The 12,912-nt window shown below is 36.4% G+C and overlaps 1 protein-coding gene and 1 pseudogene across 1 annotated transcript; both read left to right on the top strand.

Annotated features, from left to right (window-relative positions):
* The first annotated feature begins 6,892 nt into the window (after positions 1-6,892).
* Positions 6,893-9,372, top strand: LOC104780498 (tubulin beta-2 chain). Its single transcript, XM_010505001.3, has 3 exons — positions 6,893-7,535; positions 7,643-7,912; positions 8,456-9,372. Exons 1-3 carry the CDS (start codon positions 7,142-7,144, stop codon positions 9,139-9,141), a joined length of 1,350 nt encoding a protein of 449 aa, XP_010503303.1. The 5' UTR covers positions 6,893-7,141; the 3' UTR covers positions 9,142-9,372.
* A 519-nt stretch (positions 9,373-9,891) lies between these two features.
* Positions 9,892-12,211, top strand: LOC104783859 (uncharacterized; annotated as a pseudogene).
* Positions 12,212-12,912: the final 701 nt, after the last annotated feature.

Below are 12,912 nucleotides of genomic sequence, written 5' to 3'. Positions count from 1 at the left end.
TTCAGCAGGTCATAAAAGGCCAAGTTAATGGAGATATGGAAACAAGTAAGAAGCTCACAGAGATGAAAAACAAGATAGACTCCACATATGGTGCCCTTAATATCAAGATTGAAGCTTTAATTTGCATAATCCTTCACCTTGAGAGCAAGAGTGAATCTTCTTCTTCTAGACAACTCAATGAGACATCAATTGACAATCTAAAGGAGTATGCCACTACCCAAGCTATCTCCCTCAAAGAACTACCTTCAAAGCTCACTGAGGACAGTGACAACCAAGTTGGGGAGGATTTTCTTCAACCAGAGCTGCAGAATGAGAAGATAACTGAGCTTGAGACACAACTCGACCATACACTCGACCATGCACATGGTCGAGTGCCTGGTCGAGTGCCTGATCGAGTCATTGCTCAAGAATCTAGCAAGCCGGTTCGGTTCATTCCTCCTCCCTATCAACCACCTTTGCCATTTCCAGGACGGTTTAAAGAGCAAATGCTGAAAAAGTACAAGGCTTCTATTGATCAGCAAGCAATGATGCTCTTGAGTCATGAACCTTTGTTAGAAGATGCTAAAATAAAGGATAAGCCACAAGTTAAAGAGCTTGAGCAGAAGAAGCCAACTATTGATGGACAACCTTCAGGAATAAAGAGAAAGGTCATGAAACTGAGTCTGAAATCTTTGAGGGTGTGAATGAGGTAAAAAGAGAGAACTCGACCTGCTGCTCGACCGAGCACCTTAGGTCACTCGACCGAGTGGTACCAAGTCACCCAAAATGCCCTGACTTCATCCCCAAGCTTCATCAACAACAAGAGCCAAGAAATCCTTCCTTCAATGGTTTGTCTAAGCTTCAAACTATAAACATTCTACATGATTTAGTGAGGGATTTAACAACTAAGGATGAGGAGATAAGGGGGCAAATCAAGAAGCTTCATGGTAGAGTGAGAAGTTCCTCTCCAAAGAAAGCATGGCAAGGTATGAGTATTATTAGCAGACACAACTCTTTTAGCATTGACCCAGGAATAAGAGGAGCAATGGAATCTTTAAGAACAAAGGGGACTTCATCACCTCTCTATAACCCTTCAAAAGCATAAGAAGTATGCAAAATCAAGCTTAGAGACTTTAAACAAATTCACTTGGGAGGAAGTCCCAAAGGTATCCTTGTACATATTGGTTTAAGTTTCTTGTTATTTTGATCTTGTTTTCTTTAGTGTTATGGTTGGTCAGGTAGCATGGAGGTCCTTTAAGCACTTGGTGGATATCAAATGAATCCCACCCTTAGCCCATCCCAAGTAATACTCCAACTCTATATTTGTATATAACATTGCATTTTTTTGTTTTTGTGTTGTTTCTTGATTCTTAAATCCTCCTTCAAATTTCTCTTACACAAGAGACTGTATAATTTAAGTTTGGGGGAGGGTTTGAGATGACATTTGATGTTGTGTTTTGTTTTCTTATTTCAAATTTTTAGCATAATCATGTTAGTACTTGCATTTCATCTATGGCATAGAAAAACCTAAAAATTTAAATTTTTTTGCAAAAATCTTTACAAAAAAATAAAATAAATAAAAGAGTGTTCATGTAGTTTGCATTGCATATTAGGATCTTGTTAGTATATTTCATGTAGGACTGTTTCATATTTGCATTAGGGATCTATGATGAGTTCAGCCTTGTTAACTTGTTTAAATTAGCTAGACTAGGATCAATGCCCAAGTTAATAGTACTTTGATGCTAGTTGAGTGATCTAGAAACATAAGATTGAACCAAGCCTTGAATTCCTATATTGCATTCTGGTCTAAATTGAAGCATTTTGTGATTTGATGTCATTTCCTACTTATAAGAACCTAATATTGACTTGTAATTATCTGTTTGTGCATTACTTTAAACTCATGGATACCATATACATATTTGGATCATCTTTCTCCTTTTTACCACTCTTGTTGATACAAGTAGCTGATTTCACTTTTAAATCAGTTCCTCCTACCCTTAACCAACCCTTCTTTCAAGCCATGTTTATTCTTGAGTGTGTAAGTCCTTTTTGGGATTGAGCTTGGTAGAAAGTGTTAGGTTTGAGCTGACAAGAGTAAAGCCTTGTGTAGTTCTAGTTTGCAATTTTCAAACTAGATAGGACTAGGTGGTTTAATTCTTGGGTTTGGGACTTGGTTGTTTTGAAAAAGAAAGAAAAAGAAAAGAGAAAAAGAGAAAGAAAAGGTTAGAGTCTTTAGGAAGGGAATGTGTTTAAGTAAATTTAAGCTCTAGTGAAAGAATGGGAAGTATGAGATTTTTAAAGATGGTTCTGGTCAAAGAAAAGAAGAGTATAGAAAAAAGCTTTTATGTCTTAAGAAGTAAGAAGAAAAGGGAACCATAGCAAATAAGAAAGAAACCTCTATTCCACTAGAAAGTTCAAGTAAGAAACCTCTCCTAAGGCTTAGAACAAAAGAGAAAAAGGGTATTTGAGAAGTGATGAAGTTAAAGGGTAGAACTAGGACCATTTGGGATTAAAATGTTAGGATCAAACACTTTGGGTGCCTTTGGGTAGACAAGGTTTTGTTCTTGTATGTGTCTATTAGTTCTTACCTTTAGCCTTCTTCTAAAGCTCAATCCATTTTTATGAGAGAACCTTGACTTAATGAGCCCCACTCTAAAGAGAGACCATCCTTGTCTCTAAACCTTTATCTCCAAGCCAAATGAGTTTAAACATTGCACAATCTGATTCATGTTCTTGCTTAATGAATGTTAAAGGAAATGATTGATCTGAATGCATGTGGATATCTAAGGCTTGAATCAGTAGAGGTTGTGATAGGTCTGTCTAAAGTTTTTAAGTACAGCTCATTCACCTTGCATCATAGTACTAGTAACTTGGACATTGATTCTAGGTAGCTCATTAGCAAGTTGTTAGGTTCTAAGATCCCACTTTCAAACCTCACCTTTCTACTTATGTCTTGTTTATTTGCTTGAGGGCAAGCAAAGACTAAGTTTGGGGGTGTTGATGTTACTGCTCTTAGTCTAAATGTACTTTTTGTTTAGTTCATGTTTTGCATCATATAGAAATGATTCCTTAGGTTTTATAGTCATTTATGTCCAAATATGCACTTAGGATGTTTAGAAGCATGCATTGCATACATTTGTGCATTTGGAGTATTATTAGGTGTTATGAAGCTCTAAAAGGGTAAGGAAGGACTTGGTGTTATTTCTGGAGCTAAACAAGAGGACTGAAAATATCAGGAAGTGGATTCGCAAGGCAAATCGACCACAACACTCGAGCAGGCACACGGTCGAGTACTCGGTCGGATTCATAACGAGCTCCTCAAAGATCGATCCAAATTAAGATCTTCCGTTGCGATTCAGCTTCCGCATCCTTCATGAGAGTTGTAGGAAATTGAGTTATATTTCTAATGTCGGTGGTCTCATGGCAATCAGAGGTGTATTTCAAGAGTTATCTTGATTTTACTGAACGGATATCATCCCAGATCGAAGATTCGAGCTACGTGACGGACCAACCACTCGACCGAGCACTCGACCGAGCACATGGTCGAGCACTTCCAGCCGAATCTCTGTTTTGTCCTCTAGCTAACTAGGGCTTCTCTCTCGTTACTATATATATGTGCTCGCACTTGTGGCCGAAAAGGGGAGACCCTGGAAACCATGTAGACACCTCATAACCTAGTTTTTGCCATTTTTAGCTGCTTTTACTTTATTGCATCATCTCTTATCTTTTTTCTAGATTTTCATAGATTTGTAACCTTCATAACTTTGAATATATTGAGTATTTTCTTTCACTTCTTTGTATTAAATTGTTCATCTCATCATTATCTATCCATCCATGTCTATATGATCATTTTCTGGGTTTGTGTTCTTCATGATGATTTTTAGATCTTATTAGTGGCTTAGGATCTTAGGGATGGATTAGGCTGGATAAGGGTTATGGTTGTTTAGATTGGTCAAGCTTGATTGTATATACATCTCTTCTAGATTAGATATGCTCTATGCTATTCTTATACTGAGAGGGTAAGGATAGATCTTAAGCTTCTTAGCATCACACCAATGTCTAAATTGTTAGATAAAGATAATACTAGAGATTATCATGAAGCATGCTAAGAGATTAGATGTTTAAAGTGATTTTTGACATTGATGATCTGGTTGTTTAATGCATGCTTTTATATGTAATAGCTAGTGAAAACTAGGTCTAAGAGTATCTAAGTTTGATTGTTATTGTCATGAGAATGGATTAACAAGTATTAGAAGATCATTTTCTAGAGATAGCTCATTGTTGATTGAGGTTTGTTGACCAGTTTAGATAACCTTAGCTTGAGTCCAACCCATGAATCCATCCTTAAGACCTTTCTTTGTTTATTGATTTCCCTGTTTAAGTATTGTTAATTGCTTGTTGTTTGCTCTGTTTTCATTATTTGCTTTGTTTCTGTTCATTCGCTTGTCAACTCGACCTCCCACTTGACCATGCACTCGACCGAGTGCTAGGTTGAGCTCCCTTTTACTTTCTTGCTTATGCATTGTTCTGTTCCTGTTTTCTTTTGCTTATTAGTTAATTCTGCTTAGTCTTGTTTATTGCACTTGTTCTATAGTTTAATTCAGCATTAGTATTGTCTTAAGTTGTCTTAGTTCATTGCATTTCATTATTGTCATTAGGTTGTTAGAAACCAATCATAATTATATTTGGCCTAACTTGAATGCATTGATCACATCTTGACTCCTTACCTATCACACTCTTTATGGATTGATATCCTTTATGCTACAACATCATAAGGGTATTGAAACACCTTGCATCCATTTTGATCATCACTGCTTATGCCTGTTTGCTTGATTGCATCATTCATTCATTCATATGTCTATCCACAGAAAAATCCATGTTTCAATCATCATGTTATCCATATAATAAAAGTACATTTTTCTGCATATGCAATGATTTGACTTTTTAAAACGTATACAAATTGTTCAATCTATGAAAAATAAATTGTACATGGATCAAAAGTTACGAGTGAGTAGAATATCATAGTAAATTAAATATTTCTATTTATATAATAATATAATCTTTTAAAATATTTGAATTTATAACATTTAAAAATAGTTTAGCTTGATATTTTAAAAGAATACGATAAAAAAAATTAAAAATTACAAAAATACTCTTATAGAATTAGAAGGCCTAGTATATTGCAATGCACGATTGTATATAATTTTTTCCTTTATAGATTCAAAACGATTTTTAAAAAACAAATATATTTAAAATATTGAATTATATGGCAGAATGAGTTATGCTCATTATAACAGGTGGCATGTAAATGTATAAGATTTTTTTTTTTTGACAATTTTTTTCTTTTTGACAATGTAAATGTACAAGATTATACGATGAGATTATTTAAATAAGCTTTGATACCTCTAAATATTTGCAAAATTGATTATGAAACTTTATCATGGTTACACACATTTGGAATTCCATTTGATGTGAACTCAGTCTTGACCACTATTTGCAATAGTATAATCAACTTAATCCATAAAAATTTACTATAAAATATTTTGGTGTTTAAAACATATTACATAATTATAATTATATTAAAAAATTTAAGAACAATATTGTACCACACATAGTTATAAAACTGAAGTTTATCCGGCACAGTATTATGAAAGATTTAATAAAATTAAAAACTATAAAAAAGAAGATCTTAAACAAAATAAGATCTTTTTTCTTTCTGCAATAATATTATCTATTTTAAAATATAAATTTTAATTTTAAATCTTAAAAAAATACTTTATTTTGTCGGACGGATCATAATATGTCACTATAATATTAAAAAAATGCCAAATATATTAAAACAAAATATGACAAAACTAATCATTATTTAACAAAAAAATATAACATATATCTACATATATATTATTACTCATAAAATAATATTTATTTTGCTTTAAAGAAAAATACAGATTACAAAAGTATGTTTTACAGTGGTATTTAATTCTTGTTGTAAGACATACATTATTGAAATTATAGCATAACATATATAAATAACTATAATTATAAAAAAATATCATAAGATATAAACTAACACAACATATAATTTTTTTATTTTAAAATACAGATATACAAAATTTCTATATAGAATAAAGTCCATTTCTTTTTATTGTTTTTATAGAGTTCAAATTTTATCTTATATCACTTGTCATATTTTATTTACGATGTAAATTATGAAATAAATTTTATTTTGTCTCTTACTTTTGTCTTATTATTTGTCTAATTTTTGTTTTATATCTAATAAAATAATGTACTAACAAATGGTGAAATAGAAAATTTAATTGTTTTCTATGGAATTATTTAATATGAAACGGAGCTGGACAGCGGACTACAATCTCATACTCCCTTTTCATCAAAACAATTTTTCAAAAACCCCTCAATGGTAAAAAGATAATATTACCCTTAATAAAGGTTGTTAAAGGTTAATACTGTATAATTAAACCAGTAAGTGTTCAACGAAAAACACAGTAGCTCAGTGGTTGCGAGTTCCATGCGCACGTGCGCGCGCCCAGGATTCGAATCCCACTATGCGGGGTATAACTAGGTACAACTAGAGTGCAACAGGTACAACTAGGGTGTTTGATTTTTATTTAAAAATTGTTAGAGAGCTAGTTTTGTCCTTTCATCAAAGAAGAAAGGTATGGGTACAACTAGGAAGCAACGGGTACAATTAGGGTGCAACGGATATAACTAGGGTGCAACATGTACAACTAGGGTATTTGATTTTTGTTTAAAAATTATTAGAGAAGTAATTTCATCTTTTCATTGAAGAAAAGAATATGTAAAATTAAAGTAGATGTGTAAAAAAAAATTCTTCGGATATGGACAAAATAGAATTAAATCTGCTATACAGTAAGTAATATTTTAAATTTGTTAGAAAAAACGTGTCATTTTAAATTTCAAAAAAAACAAATACTATATTCAGCGAAATATCAAATTAGGGAAAAATATATAATTACCCATTAAATCTTTCTATATAAAAATCACTCCTCTTCTCACTTCACTCACTCTTCTTCACATTTTCCGAAAAAACCCTAAATCACGCTCCTTCCTCTCCGGGTTTCGATTCTCGAAATCTCGAAACCTTTTCAATCTCTCTATTCTATCTCGCTTCCTTATTGCGAAAATGCGTGAGATCCTTCACATCCAAGGTGGTCAATGCGGTAACCAGATCGGTGCCAAGTTCTGGGAAGTGGTTTGCGCCGAGCACGGCATAGATCCAACCGGTAGGTACACCGGAGACTCAGATCTACAACTTGAGCGGATCAATGTTTACTACAACGAAGCTAGTTGCGGTAGATTCGTTCCTCGTGCTGTGCTTATGGATTTGGAGCCAGGAACCATGGATAGTCTCAGATCTGGACCGTATGGTCAAACCTTCCGTCCTGATAACTTCGTTTTCGGTCAGTCTGGTGCTGGTAACAACTGGGCGAAAGGACATTACACTGAAGGAGCTGAGCTAATTGATTCGGTACTCGATGTTGTTCGTAAGGAAGCTGAGAACTGTGACTGCTTGCAAGGTAAAAATTTCGCTAGATCTGTTCGATTTTAGGGTTGATTTTGCTTTCGTTGAAGTGTTTTTGGTGTTGTTGGGACTCTGAACTGTGGGGATTTTTGTTGTTTGTAGGGTTTCAGGTTTGTCATTCGTTGGGAGGAGGAACTGGATCTGGTATGGGAACACTTTTGATTTCCAAGATCCGTGAAGAGTACCCAGATCGAATGATGCTTACATTCTCGGTGTTCCCTTCGCCTAAGGTTTCTGACACCGTTGTTGAGCCTTACAACGCTACTTTGTCTGTTCATCAGCTTGTTGAGAATGCAGATGAGTGCATGGTTCTTGATAATGAGGCCTTGTACGATATTTGCTTCAGGACTCTGAAACTCACAACACCTAGCTGTAAGTCCTTTTATGATTAATGGTCGCATTGATACTGTTCTTTAAAGTTTTAGATCAGTTGATTCCTCTGTTTTCTCTATGAGATGCCTTCTGTTGTATGGTTGATATGCATTGTCTAGATGTTGAACATGATTTGGTCATTGTTTCGTATCAGAATTGATTTGTTACTGTTTTCAATGGTTTGTTCTGGCCTACTTACCTCCAGTGTTTTGTGTTATTGGTTCTGTTTAATGCTCCCTGGTTGTCTGCGTCTATGGCATCACTACATACAAATCCTTATTCCTTATACTGCTATTCTCTAATCTTCTTGGTATCATACTTTCTTGTTAAGTGTCCTGTATATATCCGGTACTTCTTGTAACATAAGGGATTTGCTGTATATAAGAGCTTGATTGTCAAACTGATTTTTATGATTGTGAAAGTGTACTGTCTGCTTTCTTATATACTTGTTTTCTGTTATGCTCTTGTTTTAATATGCTTGTGCTGAGAAGTGTCTATATGGCTAGAAGGACACTTACTTACATCTTTATTCTCTGTCTGCAGTTGGTGACTTGAACCATTTGATCTCTGCTACAATGTCTGGTGTCACATGCTGTTTGAGATTCCCTGGTCAGCTCAACTCTGACCTCCGTAAGCTTGCTGTGAATCTTATCCCATTCCCTCGTCTTCACTTCTTCATGGTGGGTTTTGCTCCTCTCACCTCAAGAGGGTCTCAGCAGTACCGTTCCCTCACAGTCCCTGAGCTCACCCAGCAAATGTGGGATTCCAAGAACATGATGTGTGCTGCTGACCCAAGACACGGACGCTACCTCACAGCCTCTGCCATGTTCCGTGGCAAGATGAGCACAAAAGAAGTTGACGAGCAGATGCTGAACGTGCAGAACAAGAACTCTTCCTACTTTGTTGAGTGGATCCCCAACAATGTCAAATCAACAGTCTGTGACATCCCACCTACTGGTCTAAAGATGGCTTCCACTTTCATTGGCAACTCAACATCGATTCAAGAGATGTTCAGGCGTGTGAGTGAGCAGTTCACAGCAATGTTCAGGAGAAAGGCTTTCTTGCATTGGTACACAGGTGAAGGAATGGACGAGATGGAGTTCACAGAAGCTGAGAGCAACATGAACGACCTTGTTTCAGAGTACCAGCAATACCAAGACGCAACTGCAGATGAAGAAGGTGAGTACGAGGATGAGGAAGAAGGAGAATACCAACAGGAGGAGTACTGAGCAAGTGTTACCCCCTTTAACCAAACCAATTTAGTCATTTGCTTATCTTTTTTCTTTTCTTGTTCTTTTAAAAATGAAAACCTCAACTACCAGTTGCAGGTTTTTAGGGCTTGTATTGACAACTCTGGATCCTTTTAGTCTTATGGTGTGTTGTTTGTGTACTTTTTGTTCTTAATTTTGGTCCTATTTTCCTCTTTCGTTTGAATCTTCTATTAATCAATGTCTTAGCCATGTTTGTTTTCTTCTTCTTTTTTTTTTGAAGATTTATAAACCAAAATTATGATTAAAATACCCCAAAATAGAATAGAAAATGGGAAAAATGTCATTAAAATCACGAACTTTCAAATTGTGGCCATTTTAATCACGAATTTTAGGTAAGACCATTAAAAACATGAACTTCTGTTGACTTACCATTTTAATCATCATATTTTTGTTGACCACGACGAAAAGATTATGTCGTTAAATCCCGAAACGGAGCAATTAGCCGGCGTTAAGAGATCGTTAATCCGCTTAATGGAGGTACAAAACGACACCGTTTGAACCAGAGCAAACCCGATAGAAAAACCCCAAATCAAAAATCCAATCCCTAATTCTCTCTTTCAAAATCCCTAATTCCTTAATAATCGATTTTTCTCCAATCGATTTCTCAATCCCAAATGCCGAAAGTTAGAAACAAAGGTGTGATATTGTTTGTTGGAGCTCCACCAGAAGAGGAATAACTAAGTTTAATTGAGGCTCCTCGAGTTGAAGATGGAGTTGAATCTGTTGTTAGAGATAAAGGAAAGAGTGGTGGGGCTTCACGTCGGCGTGGAAAACGTAAAAAATAGAAGTGATGAAGATGACAAAGTGGAGGCTCCAGTTGAGCACGACAGTGAAGATGACTGCGCGGTGTATGGAGATGAGGATTGCAATGATGTTGATGATGCAGTTGGTGGTGGAAATGACGAAGCTAATGTCGAAGAAGCTAATGTCGAAGAATCGGCTCTCGAAGAAGTGGCTAACTTAAACATTGAACATGATTTCCCAGAGATGGTTAGAACAAAGGAAGGTGGTTCTGATTCCGACAGTGGGGATGATATATGGGACGATGACAAGCTACCGGATCCTTTGTCGTAGGACGACGAAGACGAGATTGAAGAAGAAGACAAAGATGAGGCAGCTCCTAAAGATTGGTCTGATCCAGAGTCTTTGCTAGCGGTGGAGAAAAGATACAACTCTCCCGAAGACTTCAAGCTTGCCGTGTTGATGTACTCGTTGAAGACAAGGTATGATATTAAACTCTATCGGTCCAATGCTTTCTTGGTTGGTGCAAAGTGTTGCTACGTTGATGAGAATGGTGTTCTGTGTCCTTGGAGAGTGTATTGCTCATATGAGAAGAGGAAGCATAAGATGCAAATTAGAGTGTATGTAAATGAGCATGTATGTGTTAGGTCAGGGTATTCAAAGATGTTGAAGAGGTCTTCTATAGCTTTCTTGTTTGACAAAAGGCTTAGAGTAAATCCGAAGTTTACAAAATACGAGATGGCTGCTGAGATTAAGAGAGAGTATAACTTAGAAGTAACTCCAGATCAGTGTGCAAAGGCGAAGACCAAGGTGATGAGTGCAAGAAAGGCTAGTCATGAATCACAATTTGCAAGAATATGGGATTATCAAGCGGAGGTATTGAATCAGAACCCTGGCTCAGAATTTGAGATTGAGACAGCTCCAGGGCCAATGGTTGGAAGCAAACAAAGGTTTTTTCGGTTGTATATCTGTTTTAAAGCTCAAAAGGATACATGGAGAAAAACTTGTAGACTTATCACAAGAATAGATGAAGCTTTTTTAAAATGAGATATAAAAAGGCATGTTCTAGCTGCAGTTGGAAGGGATGGGGACAATAGGATTGTCCCTCTTGCTTGGACAGTTGTAGAAATAGAAAATGATGATAACTGGGACTGGTTATTGAGACATCTCTGTGCAAGTTTGGGTCTGGTTACAATGACACATCTAGCTCTAATTTCGGATAAACAATCGGTAAGTATGAGACTTTAATTTTTTTTTGTGGGTTTCATTTTGAGACTTGATTGACTGATACGAGACTTACACTTTGTTAAATTTGTTTTTGTTTGCAGGGTTTAGTTAAAGCGATCAGTAACATCCTTCCACACGCTGAGCATCGACAATGTGCAAAACACATAATGGATAACTGGAAGCGAGACAGCCACGACCAAGAACTACAACACATTTTTTGGAGGATAGCACGCAGCTACACCACAGGGCAGTTCAATGACAATATGGCAGAACTCAAGCGATACAATCCTCAAGCATACGCCTCTCTGCAACTTACAAATCCAATAACCTGGTCAAGAGCTTTTTTCAAGATTGGTACTTGCTGCAATGACAATCTTAACAATCTCAGTGATTCATTCAATAGGACTATTAGACAAGCCAGGAGAAAGCCTTTGCTGGATTTGCTTGAGGACATAAGAAGACAGTGCATGGTCAGAAATGCAAAGAGGTTTATCATAGCTGAGGTTGAAGACACGGTTCACAAAAAAAGCTCATGCAAAGATTGAAAAAGCAATTGCTGGAGCCCAATATTGCAAGAGATATATGGCCAGAAACAACATACATGAGGTATGGGAGAGTGGTGTAGGTTATAGTGTTGATATGGATGCAGGAAGTGGCAGATGGTTGGAATCCCATGTTCTCATGCTCAAGTGTGATTATAGGGAGAAAAGAGAAGGTTGAGGATAATGTCAACGACTACTACACAAAGAAAAAGTGGCGAGAGACATACCTTGATGGTATTAGGCTTGTGCAAGGGATGCCATTGTGGCCAAGATTGAATCGGTTGCCTGTATTTCCACCACCATGGAGAATGGGAAATCCCAGAAGGCCTTCTAACCATGATCGGAGGAAAGGAAGAAATGAATCTTTGTCTTCTTCAAACACCAAGAAGATGTCAAGGGCAAAAAGAATCATGACATGCTCTAACTGTCATCAAGAAGGCCACAACAAGCAAGCATGTAAAAATCCCACTGCCGTTAGTGTGCCAAAGAGACCAAGAGGAAGACCACGAAAATATTAGGTTTGTTCTGTTTGTTTTCCAGTTTTTAGCTTACAAAAATAAGTGTTTATTTCAGTTTTTTAACATACACTTGAATTAGGAACCACAAAGACAAGGATCTCAACCTCAACAAGAGTCTCAATCTCATCAAGTACCACAAGTATCTCAACCTCAACAAGAGTCTCAATCTCATCAAGTACCACAAGGATCACAAACTCATCAAGTACCACAAGAGTCTCAATCACATCAAGTACTACAAAGATCAATAGCACATGTTTCACACTCATCAAGAGCACACGTCTTAAGAGCACATGCATCAAGAGAACATGTGCAAGGACCACAACCACAAGGATCACAACCACAAGGATCACACGGAGAAGGATCACAAGGAGAAAGATCACAAAGACAAGGACCACCAGGAGAAGGATCACAACCACAAGGATCACAACCACAAGTACCACAAGGGTAAGGACTTGGTAGATTTGCATCATGGTTTGAGTGTTCCAGCTAGTTTTTGGGTTTGTTGTCTCGGATTTGTTTTGTTCACTCGGATTTGTTTTGTTGCATCAACTAGTTTTTTTGTTTTGTTACAGGACCAAAGTAAAAACTATCTATCTTGTCTCGGATTTGTTTTGTTTTGTTGAATCGGGTTTGTTATTTTTTGTTGTATCAAGTTTTTTGGTTTGTTGTCAAAACAAGTTCTATTTATCAATGCCCAAAAC

Source organism: Camelina sativa, chromosome 4 (assembly GCF_030686135.1).
Source record: "Camelina sativa cultivar CO46 ecotype springtype chromosome 4, ASM3068613v1".
NCBI lineage: Eukaryota > Viridiplantae > Streptophyta > Magnoliopsida > Brassicales > Brassicaceae > Camelina > Camelina sativa.
This window is presented reverse-complemented; position numbering and strand designations above follow the sequence as displayed.

Bases quoted from the DNA above. Each gene is read 5' to 3' on its own strand.
- LOC104780498 (XM_010505001.3), top strand. From the start codon at position 7,142: ATGCGTGAGATCCTTCACATCCAAGGTGGTCAATGCGGTAACCAGATC. The intron at 7,536-7,642 runs GTAAAAATTTCG...TGTTGTTTGTAG, and splicing joins GAACTGTGACTGCTTGCAAG to GGTTTCAGGTTTGTCATTCG. The intron at 7,913-8,455 runs GTAAGTCCTTTT...CTCTGTCTGCAG, and splicing joins GAAACTCACAACACCTAGCT to TTGGTGACTTGAACCATTTG.